At 37.3% G+C, this 16,578-nt stretch overlaps 1 protein-coding gene across 1 annotated transcript; it reads right to left on the reverse strand.

The window, feature by feature from the left end:
• Positions 1 to 12,295: 12,295 nt before the first annotated feature.
• On the reverse strand, positions 12,296 to 16,054 carry LOC115693654 (LOB domain-containing protein 4). The gene is made up of 2 exons (XM_030620688.2): positions 15,681 to 16,054; positions 12,296 to 12,997 (listed from the first exon to the last, which is right to left on the reverse strand). The coding sequence occupies exons 1-2, from the start codon at positions 15,861 to 15,863 to the stop codon at positions 12,665 to 12,667; spliced, it is 516 nt and encodes a 171-aa protein (XP_030476548.1). The 5' UTR covers positions 15,864 to 16,054; the 3' UTR covers positions 12,296 to 12,664.
• Between the last annotated feature and the right edge of the window lie 524 nt (positions 16,055 to 16,578).

Consider the following 16,578-nt stretch of genomic DNA (forward strand, 5'->3'; position numbering starts at 1 on the left):
CGTTGGAGAGAACAGAAGAGGAAGGAAGACGAGGAAGGGTGGCGGAGGTTAAGGGAGGAGAGGAGCAATATAGTTTACCGTTGGAATGGGACGCGGCGAGTGACGTCGCCAATCTTGACAGTCAAGTTTTGAAACTTCACTCTTTGGAGTGGGACTTTCCTAATCTGGAAAAAGAATTTCCTTGGTTTTTCCTTAAATTATTTTGATTATGTAATTTGATGGAACCTCAAGAAGACTGGAAAAAAGAATAAATTATTTTAATACCTTTTCGAAGAAAAGAAAAGGAAAATAATTTGTTCGATTTTTTTCTGGCGAGACAATTTACTGTTTGGATTTAATAAGTTTTTTTTTTCCTCTTCAAATTACACCATTTCTCTTTTCAATTTTCATTCCTATTTTAAAAGAAGAGGTCTTCCTTTTCGCACTTTGTGTAAAAATGCTCTCTTTTAGTGAAATCATTACGGAATACCGCGTAAATTATTATTATTTTTATGTATGACTTTTTACTAATTAAACAATTTCATTCGTACAAAGTCGCGGTAACAATTTCGGACAAGTAGCACCTTAATTGCCGCATCGCTTGCTAGGCTTTGGTCCCTCTCTTCGTAACAAAGTTTAATACTTATGCGATGCAGAATACTAAAATTACTGAAATTAATAGTCTTTTCTTCTGCATAATTCGATTAATTTATTTCGTAGAGCGCAATGCGACCGACGCATTTACAATTTATATATTTTGTTTGTCGAATTATCATTTGAATTCTTTTCTCATGTTTTTTTCTCTCTCAAATAATTACATTTAAAGACTTTTCTTGAAAAAGATCGAATTTGCCAAATTTATATGTGAGGACAAATGGGTTCGTGGTCTTTGAACCTTATGGGGACGAATTGTTTCGTGGCTTTATTGCGCACGAGATATGAGATATATTATCACTAAATTACTTATTTCCTTGCTTCGACCGCCACTTTATTAGGATATTTAAATATAAAATAACACATTCATGTAATAATTTAACTATTTAGAATAGTTGGCGGTGATTTCACAAAATTTTACGTAGTATCAGAACAAAATGTCACGAGTTCAAATCTTTCCAAGCCTCTTGTAGCATGGGCATCGGGGAAAATTTTCCGTTGATGAAAGCCGGTTTTGGCGTTAGTGTACTTGAGGACAAAGTCATGAGCCAATTTTTTTAATGTGAAAATTACCTATAGTTTGTCATTAATCAGTATGGTATATTCATAATTCGCTTTCCTTCTCCCCAAAAACCGCTCGTAAACTTTTTAACCTCGTTAGAAAGTCGAGTGAAAAAATTTAAATTATCGCGCAAAAAATGACTACATGTGTTGCGAAAGCCCCCACAAATCACGTGTGTTCTTAACATTCGTCCTCGCACGCATCTCATCACGGGACCGCGTATATCTGATGCGTATGGCGCTGAATTTGAGGGAATAAGAAGAATAAGAATTGGGCTCGAAATTAATTTTTAAATGGGGTGTGAACGATTAAAATCTAGTTATCGAGTTAATTACCAAATTCAAACCCAGAAAATATATGCTAATGACAGATAAAGGGCGACATAGTATATGGTTTCGGCCTTAATGAAAGAAATCTAGGGACGTAACATATACTAGTGGAGACATGGAATTGCATTGTCCCTCCAAGGCTTTCTCGCTTCACAAAGCAGAGATGCTCCTGGGCACAAACCCTTAACTTACATGCATGGTTCGGTGTAATAGAACCATTTTATTAGGACTCCGTCGTATATGCTGACGCGTCAATGCTATGCGATAGAAATGCGACACGTGGCGTGGATGCGTCCCGTCGGACACTGAACGAGAGCGAGGGCTCATCGGCACCGGCTAGCCCTCCCCTCATGAGCCAGCCGAATATATGTCGATAGGGTAGAATGCGTTGAGGAACATCGCATATGAGTCTCGATTTCATTACCTTTTTAAAGCCATAGGAACCGGTTGAGTTCGCTATAACTTTTTCTATATATTAACTGAAAAAGAGAAAAACAATATAATTAGAGTTTTTTTTAAGTAATACTTATTGATCGTCGCAGTATGGGTAAAATTTAATTTAGATTTAGTAGGCATGAGAAAATTCAAGAATCGTTTTACATTGTAATTTGGGCCATTGTTGGGTAATGAATGCACCCTCATCATTAATCTCTATAATGACAAGCTTGGCCATAATGCAATTCTCTGTTAATAAGAGAGAGGCTAACATGATAATCAATCGCTCTATGTCGATCTTGGTTTAACAACTTTGAAAGTAATGTATCTGAAATAAATTATTTACCCGCTAATATTTTCAAATCCTCCTTGTTTTGCTTTGTGTATCTACATCTCATATATAGAAGTAAAATAGGAATAAACATGTGGTACTAATGCATGCCTACATGCGTATGCAAGTTGAACAAGATTATCCGAATTATGTCAACCAATATTTATTGAATTCTTGCAAAACATATGTTCACTGATTAACAGATTAACATACTAAACAAATGCCCTAATCGCTATCGCTTGGTGAATTGCTCGAAAACGATCCAACCCAAGGATATACATCCACCTAAAGCTCCCAAAGACTTCCCCTCTTCAGGTTTGGGGCAAGCCGAAGGGAATTCGATTCTTAACAACTGCTTTGCACTAGGTTGCCACCAATTAGTTTCTTTAGATCGATTGGAAACTTCAAAATTCCAAGTGCCGGAGGAAATCCAGACTCAAAATTAAAGTAAGCTAATCTAGAAAAAAAAAATGCATAAGCCAAAATCTAAGGGTCTAGGGATTCAATTAGACTTAGAGAAAGGGTTTGCGCCGGCCCGACAATGCATTTTTGACGCCACGTTTCTTAGTTTTAATCTTTAACATGCAATATTGCGAGCCGTCTCTTTGATGTGATTATGTTTACATCTTGTTTCGTGCGTGTAGGAATCCACTTACACGCTTGCACGTGAGGAGAAGTATTAATTGGGATGCTATACAAAAATATTATTACTCCGTCTCGTAACAGTTTTAATAAGTTTTTGAAGAGAACGATGTTGTCTAACGTCCGTATCTTTTTAATATCTACTTAACTGGGTACTAGGGCAGCATTGGATCACGTTTGAACAATGTTGCATCTCCATAACTTTAGAATCAGAAGGCAAGAACAATTTCTCCTTGTTATGATACCCAAGCTACTCATAACAACAAAAATTGAGCAGACCTCAAATAAACTAAGGTTAATACCACGAAAAACCCCAAACTGGTACACCTGTGATAATTTTGCCCAAAACTAATTTTTTGACCACCAAAAACCCCAAACTGGTATACTTGTGACAAATTTACCCTCAGTTTGTTTCCGTTAAATTTTACCGTCAAATTACTTTGTTAAATGACACGCGACAGTTAGCTGATGTATCGATTTTATGCTTTACCCTCCATTTGTTACATGTGTACTGGTTTGTGATTTTTTGTGGTATTAATTCAATTTAACAGAAACTAACGAAGAGTAAATTTATCACAAATGTAACAGTTTGGGATTTTTGGTTGTCAAAAAATTAGTTTGGGGTAAATTTGTCACAAGTGTACCAGTTTAGGATTTTTTGTGGTCACAAAAAAATAGTTTGGGACAAAATTGTCACTGTACCAGTTTGGGGTTTTTCGTGATATTAACCCTATAAACTATCTTATTTGCACCCCTAACTAAATGACTTTCGGAAGTGCATGATCATGTATAATATACATATATGCATATGCCACTATTGTGTAATTTTCATCATGATAAATGCATAAAATAGTAATCAGCACGGAATTATAGTTGAATAATTTCAAGGAACTTAACAAAATTAAATTTGTGCTGCCAATACTAATGGTGAAAGCCCACAAAAATTGGCCCAAAAAAGCCCAAGAAACAGTAAAGTGAAACAATTGTCCCCTCTCCACATTCATTGCTTCCATCCAAAATTTGCAATGGACTTGTGAATTCGTATTGAGCTATCAAGTTTTCATCTAGATATTATGTATTGGAATTGATGACTTGATATTAGGCAATGTGAAGATGGATTTTTTTTTATTTTTTTTAATAAATCGAATATTTGTAAATAAAAAGAATAAACGTCAGCTTTCCTTTTATCAAATTCGACTATCCAATCCCATGGCAAATTCAACATTTATCATATTGAAGGTCATTAGAGGTGGTCCTTGCTCCCATATTCTCTACACTATTGATGTGGTTGGGCGATTTGGATGAGATTTACTCGAATGTGGTTTGAAGCTCCCTTGATTACTCAAGGTGAGCACGGTCTCGATCCAACTTGGGAACGGACCGGACCGGCCGCTTCTAGACGGTTCCTGATTTGGCACGAGAAACCAACCAACTGGACTGAACCGGTATGCGGTTCTAGACAGTTCCAGAGAAACATCTTTTTGTCAATAAGTTCTATTGGATGTGGTCCGGTAGACAAACATCCTTTTGGCAAAAATTAGAGAAACCTTTAGACGATGCGACCAACCCTATTGAGAGCGAGAGAGCCGCAGGAGGTGCTATGGTTATGTTTTGCCTCCAGCTTTAGTTTGGAAAATAAAAGTAGAAAAAAACTTTACGAAAGGAACCAAAGACTAAAGAAACATACACTTGTTGATGCAGGTATTATTATTGAAAGAAAAAAAAGGGTCTATTGTCAGTCTCGGTCCAATCTGAGAATCAGACCGGGCCACAATGGATAGGGTCGGTTCCCGGTTCCATAAACAGAGAACCAGTCCAGTCTGATCTGATTGTTTGGGTTCCCGATCAGGGTGAGAACTGACCCACCCCGAAACCGATTACCTCTATTAATTACGAGTTCAAATTCCCTAGCCGTTCCTTGGTCTTAGAAAATCATGGTGCGTCTGTGGCTTAGGTTCTATTTGTACATCAGGTGTACGATCACTCTAGCTCTATCCCAACTTGCATTCGGTGATGCAATGGTAACGAGTCTGCTTAAAATGAATAATAGTGATGATTCAAATCAAACATTCTGATCACACAAATGTGCAACGCTGGTGATATTGTCTAGAGAAGTGGCCCACCGATCACCCCTTCCCACATTTTTCATTTATAATAAAATATTTTGAAATACACGAAGCATCAATGCCGTTATTGTTTTCTTTTTCTTTAAGAAAAATAAAAATATAATTCAATTAGCACGAGAAATTGTTATATGAGTGGAGTATATACACTAACTAAATCTATATTATTAAAATTGATGGGTCTCACTTGGATCTCAAGTCGTCGCCATCAAATCTGACCGTTCAATTTAGCATTTCACATCAATCATTTCTTGTGTCACCACGTGAAATGTGCAACATGTCAAATCGTAATCTATAAAATCGCACCGACTTGTCAATAAAATTGCCTCGTGCAATAGTTGGGCGGGATCTATTTTATCAATCTGATCACCAATAAGCTGAAAGGGGGAGAACATGGGGTGATCGAAGTGTGCCACTCAAAAAGTCAAAAAGGAGACAGAGACACCATGAGAGATCCATTCAAGATTTTCCAGCAATTCATTTGCCTCTTTAGTCTTATGTTTCTTGTTTTGCCGCTTTCAACAAGACTAAGTTCACTTTTTTTTTTTTGTACTAGAATGGGGGAGGTACATCTCCACAGCCCCCATGATAATTGGGGATGTTCCATATCTATCTGCGTCTAGATCTTATCATAGACCTTTCAGCTTAGAGGCCCGCCCGAGCTACTGTGGTCCGAAAGTCACCTTTAAGCGGGCTTGGACAAGACTTCTAGCTATAGAAGCCCGGCCCATCCCAACAATGTTGTACATAAAAATTTTATTGTGGGCAAACTTGGGCAACACTCTAGGCCCGATCTATTAGCTCAGCCTAACTCGAAACCGCTCATTGATCACCTCTACTTGTGGCTCATGACCTGTCAGTTTATACCCCATCCTCATGGGGCATAAGAGGATCTTAGCTTGTGTTATCTCATCTTATATCCATCTTAATCCTAACTCTAACCCAAAAATTGCCGAATGTTAGTGTGTTGCAAGACATTTGATCCTCCGGAGACTTGATCCTTCGGAGACGAAGAAAACAAGATTGTCAAAAATGTAATTTAATTGACAATTTTCGACAATGGCGATCAAGATCCATTTTACAACGAGGACGAACTTTAGTATGTCAGAGAATTACCACCTCCCTTCACGTGTAAGCCAACATATTCGGTCCTCAAATTCCACAGAAGATTCCGGAGTCACTGGTTTTTGTCTGCTCCATTGGAGACCGAGCGATGCCGGGTACTTATTAGTAACACATGTCAAATTGTCATCCCTAACCATTTGAGACGTAGCCTACTTATTATTTATTTCAAAATGATTTGAGTAATACCCAGTTCCTGTAGTTGGTCAAAAAGCAAACACCTTAGACAAAGAGTACCCTATCATATCACCTCTCGAACCACGTTGAGCCGTAAGTCACGTGAGAAGAATCGCGCACCAATAATATCGAGCGCCTTACTATTATGATATCATCCTGCCACTCACATTTCAAAAATTGATCTATCAAATGTCATTAAGGAAAGTTATGCCAGCACATGGGGGAAAGTTTGATTGACCGGGTAATACCACGTGTTATCGAGAAATTCCAGAAGTAGGCAAGCATAACAGCAATGTGCTACACAGAAAACCTATGAATTAGGGAAAAAAAATCTGGACTGTGACATAAAGCAGCGTTCGAAAGTCAACCTTCCGAGACAATATGAGAGAATTTTCCCTATCAAAGCTGGTTCATGTGAGGACATGATTCCTAGTTGACGAAAATTGTCAAGTTTGGGCAGGCATTTAGTCCACATAAGGGGGAAAAACTCCAAGGTTTACTATTCTTTTTTCCCAGCAAACCCCAAGATGATGAAAGTCTAAAAGAGATGCCAAATCTAGGTTACTCATGAAGCTGATTGAGGTTGTTAGATGCACGTAGCTCCCATCATGGCGCTCTCGGTGCGGACTTGGATCTGCCGACTAAAATTCTTTGCATGGATCCAGGTTCACTGAAATAGATCGATCTCCATTATTGATCTTGTCTGCCCCACATGTGGAACTCACTTAATCAATAGTGGAGATTGACCCGATCCATATGGATCTTGGTCCAGGGAAGACTGATTCTATGCTGACGGTGGGTTAATCGAAAGTGAGAGATCCTTACCTGTCTTTGACAATACCGAACGTTGCTACTAAAGGCCTGCCGCTGTAATACTAGGTTCCAGATCATATATAGTTTCGAAGAATTAAGGGAGAGAGAGATGCATTTTACCTCCTTAAATTTGAACACAACATTAGTTTGTTGCACGATGTTTAACATTGGGTCATTAAAGCTTGAATCCTGAGTTTTTTTTTCTCGAAAAGAGTCTTCCTAGCTCACATGCTTTCGCTCCCGAGTCATCTGTTTAATGTGATTATGGATATATAATTTTTATGTTTGAATTGAAAAACTCGTTTTACGTGCTAAACATGTGTTGAAAAATGTGTTTCAGATGTATCACAAAACTCATTTTTTAACATCTTAAACGAGTGAGACCTAGTACTTTTCAAATAAGTTTGTAGCCTTATAACTTTTTTTCCTCCAAAAAATGCGTGATTCAGTTTTATTTAGGCAGAATTTGGGAAAAGTTTTTGTCAACCTTTACAAGAAGTTGATGAAATTCGGGGATTGAAAAAACGACCGAAACTGCTGAAAAAGTGGACAAAGGCAGCACACAAGTTTTTTTTTAGGAGACAAAGTGAGATTTGACCAATTTTTAAAGGAGTAAAATGGAATTTAAGATCATTTATGTACTAATTTTCTTTTGTTAAGCAAGCAAGATGGTTTAACAAATCATGTAGACTTTCTAATTATTAAGTATACTCCACATCACGTAAATATAGTTATGATATGCCTTACTTACATATAGTCTCCCTCCACCTAATAGTTTAAAATTTTGAGTTGAACTTTCTGATATCGTATTAGAGTCGGTTCTCCCAATGTATTAGGTCGGACTTTCTAATATAATACCAGAACACAGGTCGAGAATTAATAACCCAACACTCGCCTCTTCTCTCAAATTCATTGCCCGTGGTGGGTTCACAACAACTAGCTCGTAGAAAATAGGAGCCCTACCCATTTCACAGCAATTGAGCCGAGTCGTGCGCTTGTAAGGGATTGGCTTACATCCGAGGAAGAGTGTTAAGTATAATCTGGCATCGTTTGAATGCGTGGTTACCATGTGCGTTATCCATATGTAGTTGCTCCACCTTAGCTTAAGTTTTTGAGTTGCTAATTCTCGTAATTTTCTTTTATCCCCTATAAAATTGTCTAAAGAGTTTTCAGTTTTCTTAAGAATGATTGAGAGAGAGAGAGAGAGAGAGAGACTTATCGTTACCTAACTGCTCACAATCACAGCTGGTCAGATTTGCAGAGTCAATACACTTGAAAGAAAAGAGAAGGAATAGGCTCGTCCAACAAAAATGCTTGAAAGGGAAAGTCTGGATGCGAATGGGTTGAAGAATTGCTAAGCTAATTTCAAAGGGCGGTGATTTTTTTTTTTTGGTCGGATAAAGGTAGGTGATTGAGCTCCTCGTTTTCCACCATTTTCTTATTTTACTTTTCGTGCACTCCGAAATGGGGTGTTTGAAAAAACACACGGTGGCATTTTGTCATTTATAGGTTTTTTTTTCTCTATAAAAAAATTTAATAAACATATATATCTCAACTTGTGACACTCTCGAGCTAATCGTGTCATGTCGGGTTGGAATTTTTCTCGGTGAATTTTAATCACGTTTAAGTCGCGATCTTGTGTCGTGACGAGATCCGTCGGCTCTATTTGAATGTATAGGGTTGATAAGTCACATCCTTATTCGCACGGTGTCTATACAACTGGGGGTACAGGTCAGCAAGTCGGTCATATAGACACTGTGTGAAGCATAGGCTGACCTGCAGGAAGTCGAAACTTCCCCTCCGGTTATCCTAGGCATGACAAGCTACTAAACCTTGTCTACCCGGCGATAGCCAACCAAAGTTAACGTGGTGTCTACCTTCTCCACCTAGGAAGCCCCCTAAGTTCCATCCAAATCTTTTTCATCCTTGGAGAGTGGGAATACGGAGAGAACTTGCAAGGAGGAGCCTCCACCATACCGGGAAGTCCCTTCCCCTATTTCTCCTTGAGTCTTTTAAGGTCCTGCTCAGGACCAAAGGTAGGTGATTGAGCTCCTTGTTTTCCACCATTTTCTTATTTTACTTTTCATGCACTCCGAAATGGGGTATTTGAAAAAACAAACGGTGGCATTTTGTCATTTATAGGTTTTTTTTCCTTAAAAAAAATAATAAACATATCTCAACTCGTGCCACTTTTGAGCTAATCGTACTGTGTTGTGCTCGAATTTTTATCGGTGAATTTCAATCATGTTTAAGTCACAATCTCGTGTTGTGACAAGACCCGTCAGCTCTATTTGAACATATAGGGTTGATAAGTCACATCCTTATTCGGATCAGCGCATACAATGGGGATCTAATTCTAGTAACGCAATCTGTCACGAGAAAATTTGATATGAGATCATGACTAATGCTAAAAAGCTTATTGTGATTGCTATACAAACAGGTTATATTATCCTCTCTATTCTTAATTAGAGGAAAATCCTTTAACCATACATTGATTGATGGGTTACAGGTTGTGCACATCACTCATAAGTTATTTAGTTAAAATATATATTTACTAGTTAGAACCAACAAAACAACATATTTTCTTGATTAGACTAAAAATATTAGTCTATTTCTGGGATCGAAATAGTGCAATTATTGTTATATTAGACGTTAGCAAATTCTAATTATAAAAAAAATGAACGAAAATTTTAAACGTGCTAATAGCTTTTATCAATGCGAGAGGTGTCATGGTAATGAAATGTGGCTACGGTTGAATTTGCAGTTTCGTCGTCCACAAAATTTTCAAAGGTGCTAATAGCTCTTACCTTTCGTGGCCAAGAATAAGAAATACATGTTTTAAATAGAAGAGCCTTTTGGTCCCAAAATTTCATTCTTTTAATCTAAAACAATGGAATATATGGTAAAATTAACTACTCTTCCATAGCAGTAAATAAATTATATGAAAACAACATTTATATATTTTGAATATGCTATATAGATTTCAATTTTTCATTATTTTCATTTCGTTTAGAGCTTATTTAATCGGATCAAGAAATAAGAAATAAAAAGAACATAAATATGAATAAGTTAAGCTAATTTATCAATTTAATGTTTTCATAACAAATTATTATATAATTGAATCAAGTAAATAAAGATTAATTTCTTCACGTAATGTAGTAGATATACTTTTTATTGTGCTAACATTTGGTTGGGTAGATTCATACATTTTTCTTATTTTACTATTTTACTTTAATAAGTTGAATCTTTTCCTTAAAATCAATTTAATTATCATCATTAAATAGAGCTAGTTATTTGTTAACTAAATTTTATCGTGTAATGAAATAAAATTTATACTCAGTTATAAATAATTTAATAAGAAATATTAATTTCTTATTTACTAGTGTCGAGGCACGTGCTACGTGTGCACATGATTGTCGGCGAATTATGAATGGAGAGAAGAGGATTTTTGCCTATAAGAAACTGTTTTTATTTTTTTAAAAAGAACTGTTTATATAAGTATAACCAAACGACATCGAAGAGTTGCATGTTCCACAAATTGCTATAGGAGAGTCGAAGTACTATTCTACCCAAGTTATTAACTAGTTTCTAGCTAAATAAATTTGATAGGTTTTGTTTTTTGTCCCTTTGGAGGACAAAGTAAATTATTATTTTCATGCTAAGTGCAGATGGGAAAGCAAAAGGAAAAAAAAATTTGAAGTATATTAAGATAAAAAATTGTAGCAATTCATGGATGATTAATTTTCCTAAGGTGTAATTACTAAACATCCATACACGCTTGATCAAAATTGGAGGCTAGTTTGATCAATCAACTTAAAAACAAGACTTGTTTTAGTCAAAAAAATTGGTGTGAAAGTAACTCCATCCTCAAGCAAAGAGGCGGTGTTTTTCTTCCTTCGGCTGCCAAAAGTGACCTGTGATATGTACACCTACGACAATAGAAAAGATTAAAACTTTTGCTAAGAATCAAGAATACCCAATAAATGAAAGCGGTAATATTACGAAAAATCCCAAACTGATGCACTTGTGATAAAGTTACTCAAAACTAATTTTTTGACAAACAAAAACCTCAAAATGGTACACCTATGACAAATTTATCCTTTGTTTGTTTCCGTTAAATTTTACCGTCAAATTGCAGAGTTGGATGACACGTGACAATTGACAGGTGTACTGGTTTGGGGTTTTACTCTCTGTTTATCACGGGTATACCAGTTTATTAATCTAATTTAATGGAAATTAACGGAGGGTAAATTTATCACAAGTGTATCAGTTTGGGCTTTCTGGTGGTTAAAAAATTAGTTTAGTATAAATTTGTCACAGGTGTATTAATTTAGGGTTTTTTGTGATATTAACCCACTAAATATCCACACACACTTAATCAAAATTGGAGGCTCGTTTGATCAATCAACCTAAAAAAAGGACTTGTTTTAGTCAAAAAATGATGTGAAAGTAACTCCATCCTTAAGAAAAGTGGCTGTGTTTTTCTTCCTTTGGCTCCCAAAGGTGACCTGTGATATGCACTCCTACAACAACAAAAAATATTAAAACTTTTGCTAAGAATCAAGAATACCCAATAAACAAAATGGTTAATACCATGAAAATCCCTAAACTGATATACCTGTAGCAAATTTACTCAAAACTAATTTTTTGACCATAAAAAACCCCAAACTGATAGATATGTGACAAATTTACCCTCCGTTTATTTTCGTTAAATTTTACCTTCAAATTGCCGAGTTGGATAACACGTAACAATTGACGGGTGTACCAATTTAAGGTTTTACACAGGTTTACTAATTTGTGATTTTTTGTGGTATTAATCCAACTTAACGAAGGATAAATTTGTCACAATTGTACCAGTTTAGGATTTTTGATGGTCAAAAAATTAGTTTGGAATAAATTTATTATAGGTATACTTATTTGGGATTTTGGTGGTTAAAAAATTAGTTAATAATAAATTTATTACAACTATATCAATTTGGGATTTTTTGTGGTATTAATCCTTGAGGAAATAAACAAGCATTATTATCATAATAATATTATATACTGCCTAGCGACGTGTTCTTGCCACTCGCCCACATTAACAAAAAACAAAAAAGTACACGACAAGGTGAATCCATATGCAACACACTTTGTTTCATAAGTGCACAATCCACTATAATTATATAGTATTACTCACATTGGTAAAGTCGAAAAAAGACTATAGCTACATTGAGGTCAATAGTAATTAGTGACCCTTTTAGAAAATAAAAACTGCGGGTGAATAGCCTTCACCCTTTCCTCCTACCGCGGCCGCTCAGCCATCATCCACTGTGGCGGCGCCGCCGTTCTACGGCTCATGTGGGATATACATCGAATCGAAATCTAAGATTTCTTCAAATGAGGGGAAAAAAAAGAAGAAGAAGAAAGAAGAAAGAAGAAAGAAGAAAGAGAGAGCTGGTTTAGAATCATAGGCTCCAAAAGTATATTCGGTATATGGTGGTTTAGGAAAAGGTAAGCTTCACCACATTGTATCTCCCAAGCTTGGCTGGTCCACCATCATGTCCATTTCGAAAATCGATTTGCCCTGGGAGGCCATGAGCCGCGAGGAAGGCGACCCGCTGTTGCTCGGGCTGGCCGGGTTCGGACCGTGGTTAGATAGGGTCGCGTTCTGCCAGACCCGGAGGTGCACCACCTCGGCCTTGGCCTGGGCGAGCTGGCTCTGGAGCATGTCGATCTGCTGCTGGAGAGACGATATGGCCCCAACGCAGCCGTAGACCGGGTCCCGTACTCGGGCGTTGGCTTCATAGACCATGCTGCTCACAGCGTCTCCGCGCTGGTGCACCGGTAGGTCCTGGAAAGTTTCTCTTGCACAAGTGAGTCAATGATCACACGTACATGGTGATGCATGACTATGCATTATAGAGCTTAATTAATTAATTTGAGTCAACTTTATGACTAAATAAATTTAACGTTCTTTTGGAATTGCTTGAGGAACTTAGTACATCTCATACAAACATCAAGAAAAATCAAAATTAAATGACTTGAGATGGAACATATTCTCTTAAGACATTCTTCAAAGTTTAAACCCAAAAGAAGATGATGGGAATATAAATTTAAAGAAGTATTTCTTTAATTTTTCGAAAAACTAATCTAAACTTCGAAAAAAAAATTATAAAAGTAACACTTGTATCAAATTCCATGGACAACTACAGATTAAATCTACAGCATAGACTTAGATCAAAATTGGTTTTTCTTTTGTAATTTTTTCCTCTGTTTCTTGTCGACAAAATCGAGGATTTTATGAACCGTGGGAGTTCAAATTTTGCCGACAGTGGGCGCACGGCATTATGTCGGGAACTTCTCCAGTAATTGGTGGAAATCATTTGTCCTCATACCAATTAAATAATCTTCACTGTTGTAATTCTCCTAATTTACGAAAGTAAAGCATATTAAATTGAACTCGTGACGACGCAGATCGATAAGCCGGATTTCCATGTCTTGTTATTATATATAAGAGACTATTTATGCGTGGCCCACACCACGTGTAAGTGGCTACTGAAAAGTTACTCTCTTCGGAATTTTCCATGTTCGCAAATCAAATGGGACCCCAGAGAAAAATCTAGAAGTGGAATGTCCAATTTTCTTGCGAGAGAATGCTATTGTTTTTGGTTGGAAACAGCTTCACGTGATCCAATAAAAATGGTGAAAACGTAGAAAAAGGGTAGGATCTAGAAACCAAATCTGAATATTTTACTGGCGTATGTGTGTGGACCGACCCTTTTTCTACGTTCTCTTTTGTGCTTTGGTTTTTTCTCTCTCGAAGGGCACTTGTCCTAGCAACAAACTGTCAAAAAGGTGAGGGTTAACAATGAATGGGACATCAAAGATGAAGACATGTAGTCCTGAAACTTCTTTTGATGTACCTGCTTTGTCATGATGTGTGTATGGCTTTAGGCGTTTTTCAAAAAAGCTATCCCCAACAAGATAAAGAAAATTGGGTTTTCTTTCCCCTTTTTCTTTTCTTTTGATTAGTATGCAGGAATTTTCAGAGTAGACCGAGAACAGAATTGCTGCCCGGTAAATTTTGTCAGATCACTATCAATTACTCTGAAAATTTAAATTATTAAATGAATGTGTGATCTAATAATTAAATATTATAATACTTCTTTTTACACGTAAGTTGGTCTTGGACTTTGTACAATACGGTAAGCAAATAAGGGGTCTAGAGCGGGACCTTTTCTTCCGATACCGTGTAAAATTTTGTGAGACTACTTCCAATTATCTTAAAAACTTTATATTGTTAGATGAACATGCGATTTGACTATAGAGTGTGAAACCATGTTTTTCAAAAAAAAAAAAAAAATCGAACAGTGGGAAAAGAATTGAGATTAAAGTTGTATCTAGAGAGAGAGATGACTTTGAACCCTTTATCAAAATGACGCGAGCGAGATGATTATATCTAAACATTTGTTGAAAAAGGTTGATGCGAGTGGCATCAAATGTGCTCATGTGGACCTTGGTACGGAAGCTGGCAATGAAGTAGAATGTCCCTAAGTTTACTAGTTAAGCAATGTCAGAGACATTTTAATAAGAAAGTTCACCCAACTTGTATTATTTATTGAGTGTTAAGATAATTCTTTTGACACGTATGTTTGAACAAGTCACGCTCTGTACATAGGATGGCACATAAAGTAGCTCTTATTGTTAATTTATGGGGTTCATATTTTGCACCATATGAACGCAGTCTTCTTCTACCTAATAACTTAAATTTTCAAATTGGACATTCTGAAATGATATCATAACCTGATTTTTGCTTGTGAAACTCCATGTTCATCGATTTCAAATTGTTGGTCTATGGGCTTTATTTTTCCTTACATGAATATAGTTTTCTCTCACTTAATGGCCTAAACTTTTAATTTCAACATTCAAATAGTACATGTATTCAAGCGCTATATAGTTTTCTGTCTCGTCTGTTGTGTCTGTAGAAACTTGTTATCCTATCCACCTAGCTGATGGACTTTAGTGAGCCTACCATATGTCTCTACTAGCTCCTATTTTTTTTTTATAGGTATAGATTAAATCTCTCAAGTTATAAGAGTCAAATCAATCCCTTTCATGTCTAAATCTTTTAACACGGGGGAGACAAAACTAAACCTTGGGAGAATTATATAGAAAAACAAAATTATTTGGTTTACGATCATTGGTTATCTCTCCACAAACCGCGTATTACCACCATAAAATATAAGGAGAAAAGTGGACCATAAGGAGAAAAAGTTAGTGAAAGGACCTAAAGCATGTAACTAATCCTCATGACAAGCAATGCAAGAAGCAAAGAACTATACTAATAGCTCAACGCTTCACGCGAACCTTCTGCTTAAAGAAATCTAAGATACATCAACGATTGTATGGAACAAGTAGCACATGATCTTATAGAGATGAGGTGCATAACCTATCACTTTATGTAAACTTGGTGAAGTCAGAGAGTTTGAGTGGAGTGGAGAAAAGAGAAAAAAACAGGGGGGGAGGGGATGAACCTGTAACATCTTGTTGACATTGCTGGCGCCGAAGACCTTGTGGACGTTGGCGAACTTGTGGGGCTCGTCAGCCGGGAAGTAAGGGGCGAACACACAGTCCTGCGCGCACCTCCTCCGCAGCAGCTTGCACGCCGCGCACGGCGACGGCGTCCCCTGCTTCCTTCCCCCGCCGCTCTCCTTCATTCCTCCTCTTCTCTGGTCTGAGTGTGCGCTCAGCTTTGCTTGCTTGGTTCTGCCTCTATGCGTGTGTGTGAATGGGGTTGATATGTTTTGCCTTTTAGGCTCAGTCAAAGTAGCAAAGACAACAGGAAGTTCAAGGAAACAAAGAAAGGGAAAAAGGGTAGGGGGAGAGGTGTAGAGGGAGCTTGAAGGAGGGAGGTGGGATTTATATGTATATATAGGAAGGATCACCTGAGCAATGCCCCACTCACCTCCTCTCAAGTAATACAAAAGAAGAGCAAAGGATGAGTGCGCAGCAGGGAGAATTTTGTGTCGAGGGCGACATCAGGGCACAGCCGTGACACCTTTTGACAATTTTTCTTTAGCGATATAATGACTTTTCCCTCTCCTTTGTTGATGTTTTGTCCCACACTTTGGATTTTTTTTTTCCCTTTTTCTTTTTGTTTTTCTCTTTTTTATTCTTTTCGCGATTGACTGGGGAACGGCGGGCGCGGCCGAAGGAAGAGAAGGAGAGAGAGAGAGAGAGAGAGAGAGAGAGAGAGAGAGAGAGATGGTCGAGGTGATTCGACGACCGTGGCCGATCTTGCGTGAGGAGACTCTCATCTAGTTGAGGCGGAGGTTGTGCAACGATGGATAGATCGATCCCGCCCCCTATCCCTCTATTCTATCTCGATATCTTAACTTGACATGTGTCAATTCGTACCTATTAAATACGAAA

Source organism: Syzygium oleosum, unplaced genomic scaffold, assembly GCF_021117445.2.
Source record: "Syzygium oleosum isolate NSW1041296 unplaced genomic scaffold, Sole_v2.1 Sole_v2.14, whole genome shotgun sequence".
NCBI classification, from domain to species: domain Eukaryota; kingdom Viridiplantae; phylum Streptophyta; class Magnoliopsida; order Myrtales; family Myrtaceae; genus Syzygium; species Syzygium oleosum.

Coding starts and splice junctions, on each gene's coding strand:
- LOC115693654 (XM_030620688.2), bottom strand. CDS start 15,863: ATGAAGGAGAGCGGCGGGGGAAGGAAGCAGGGGACGCCGTCGCCGTGC. Junction 12,998..15,680: donor ATGTCAACAAGATGTTACAG/GTTCATCCCCTC, acceptor GAAACTTTCCAG/GACCTACCGGTGCACCAGCG.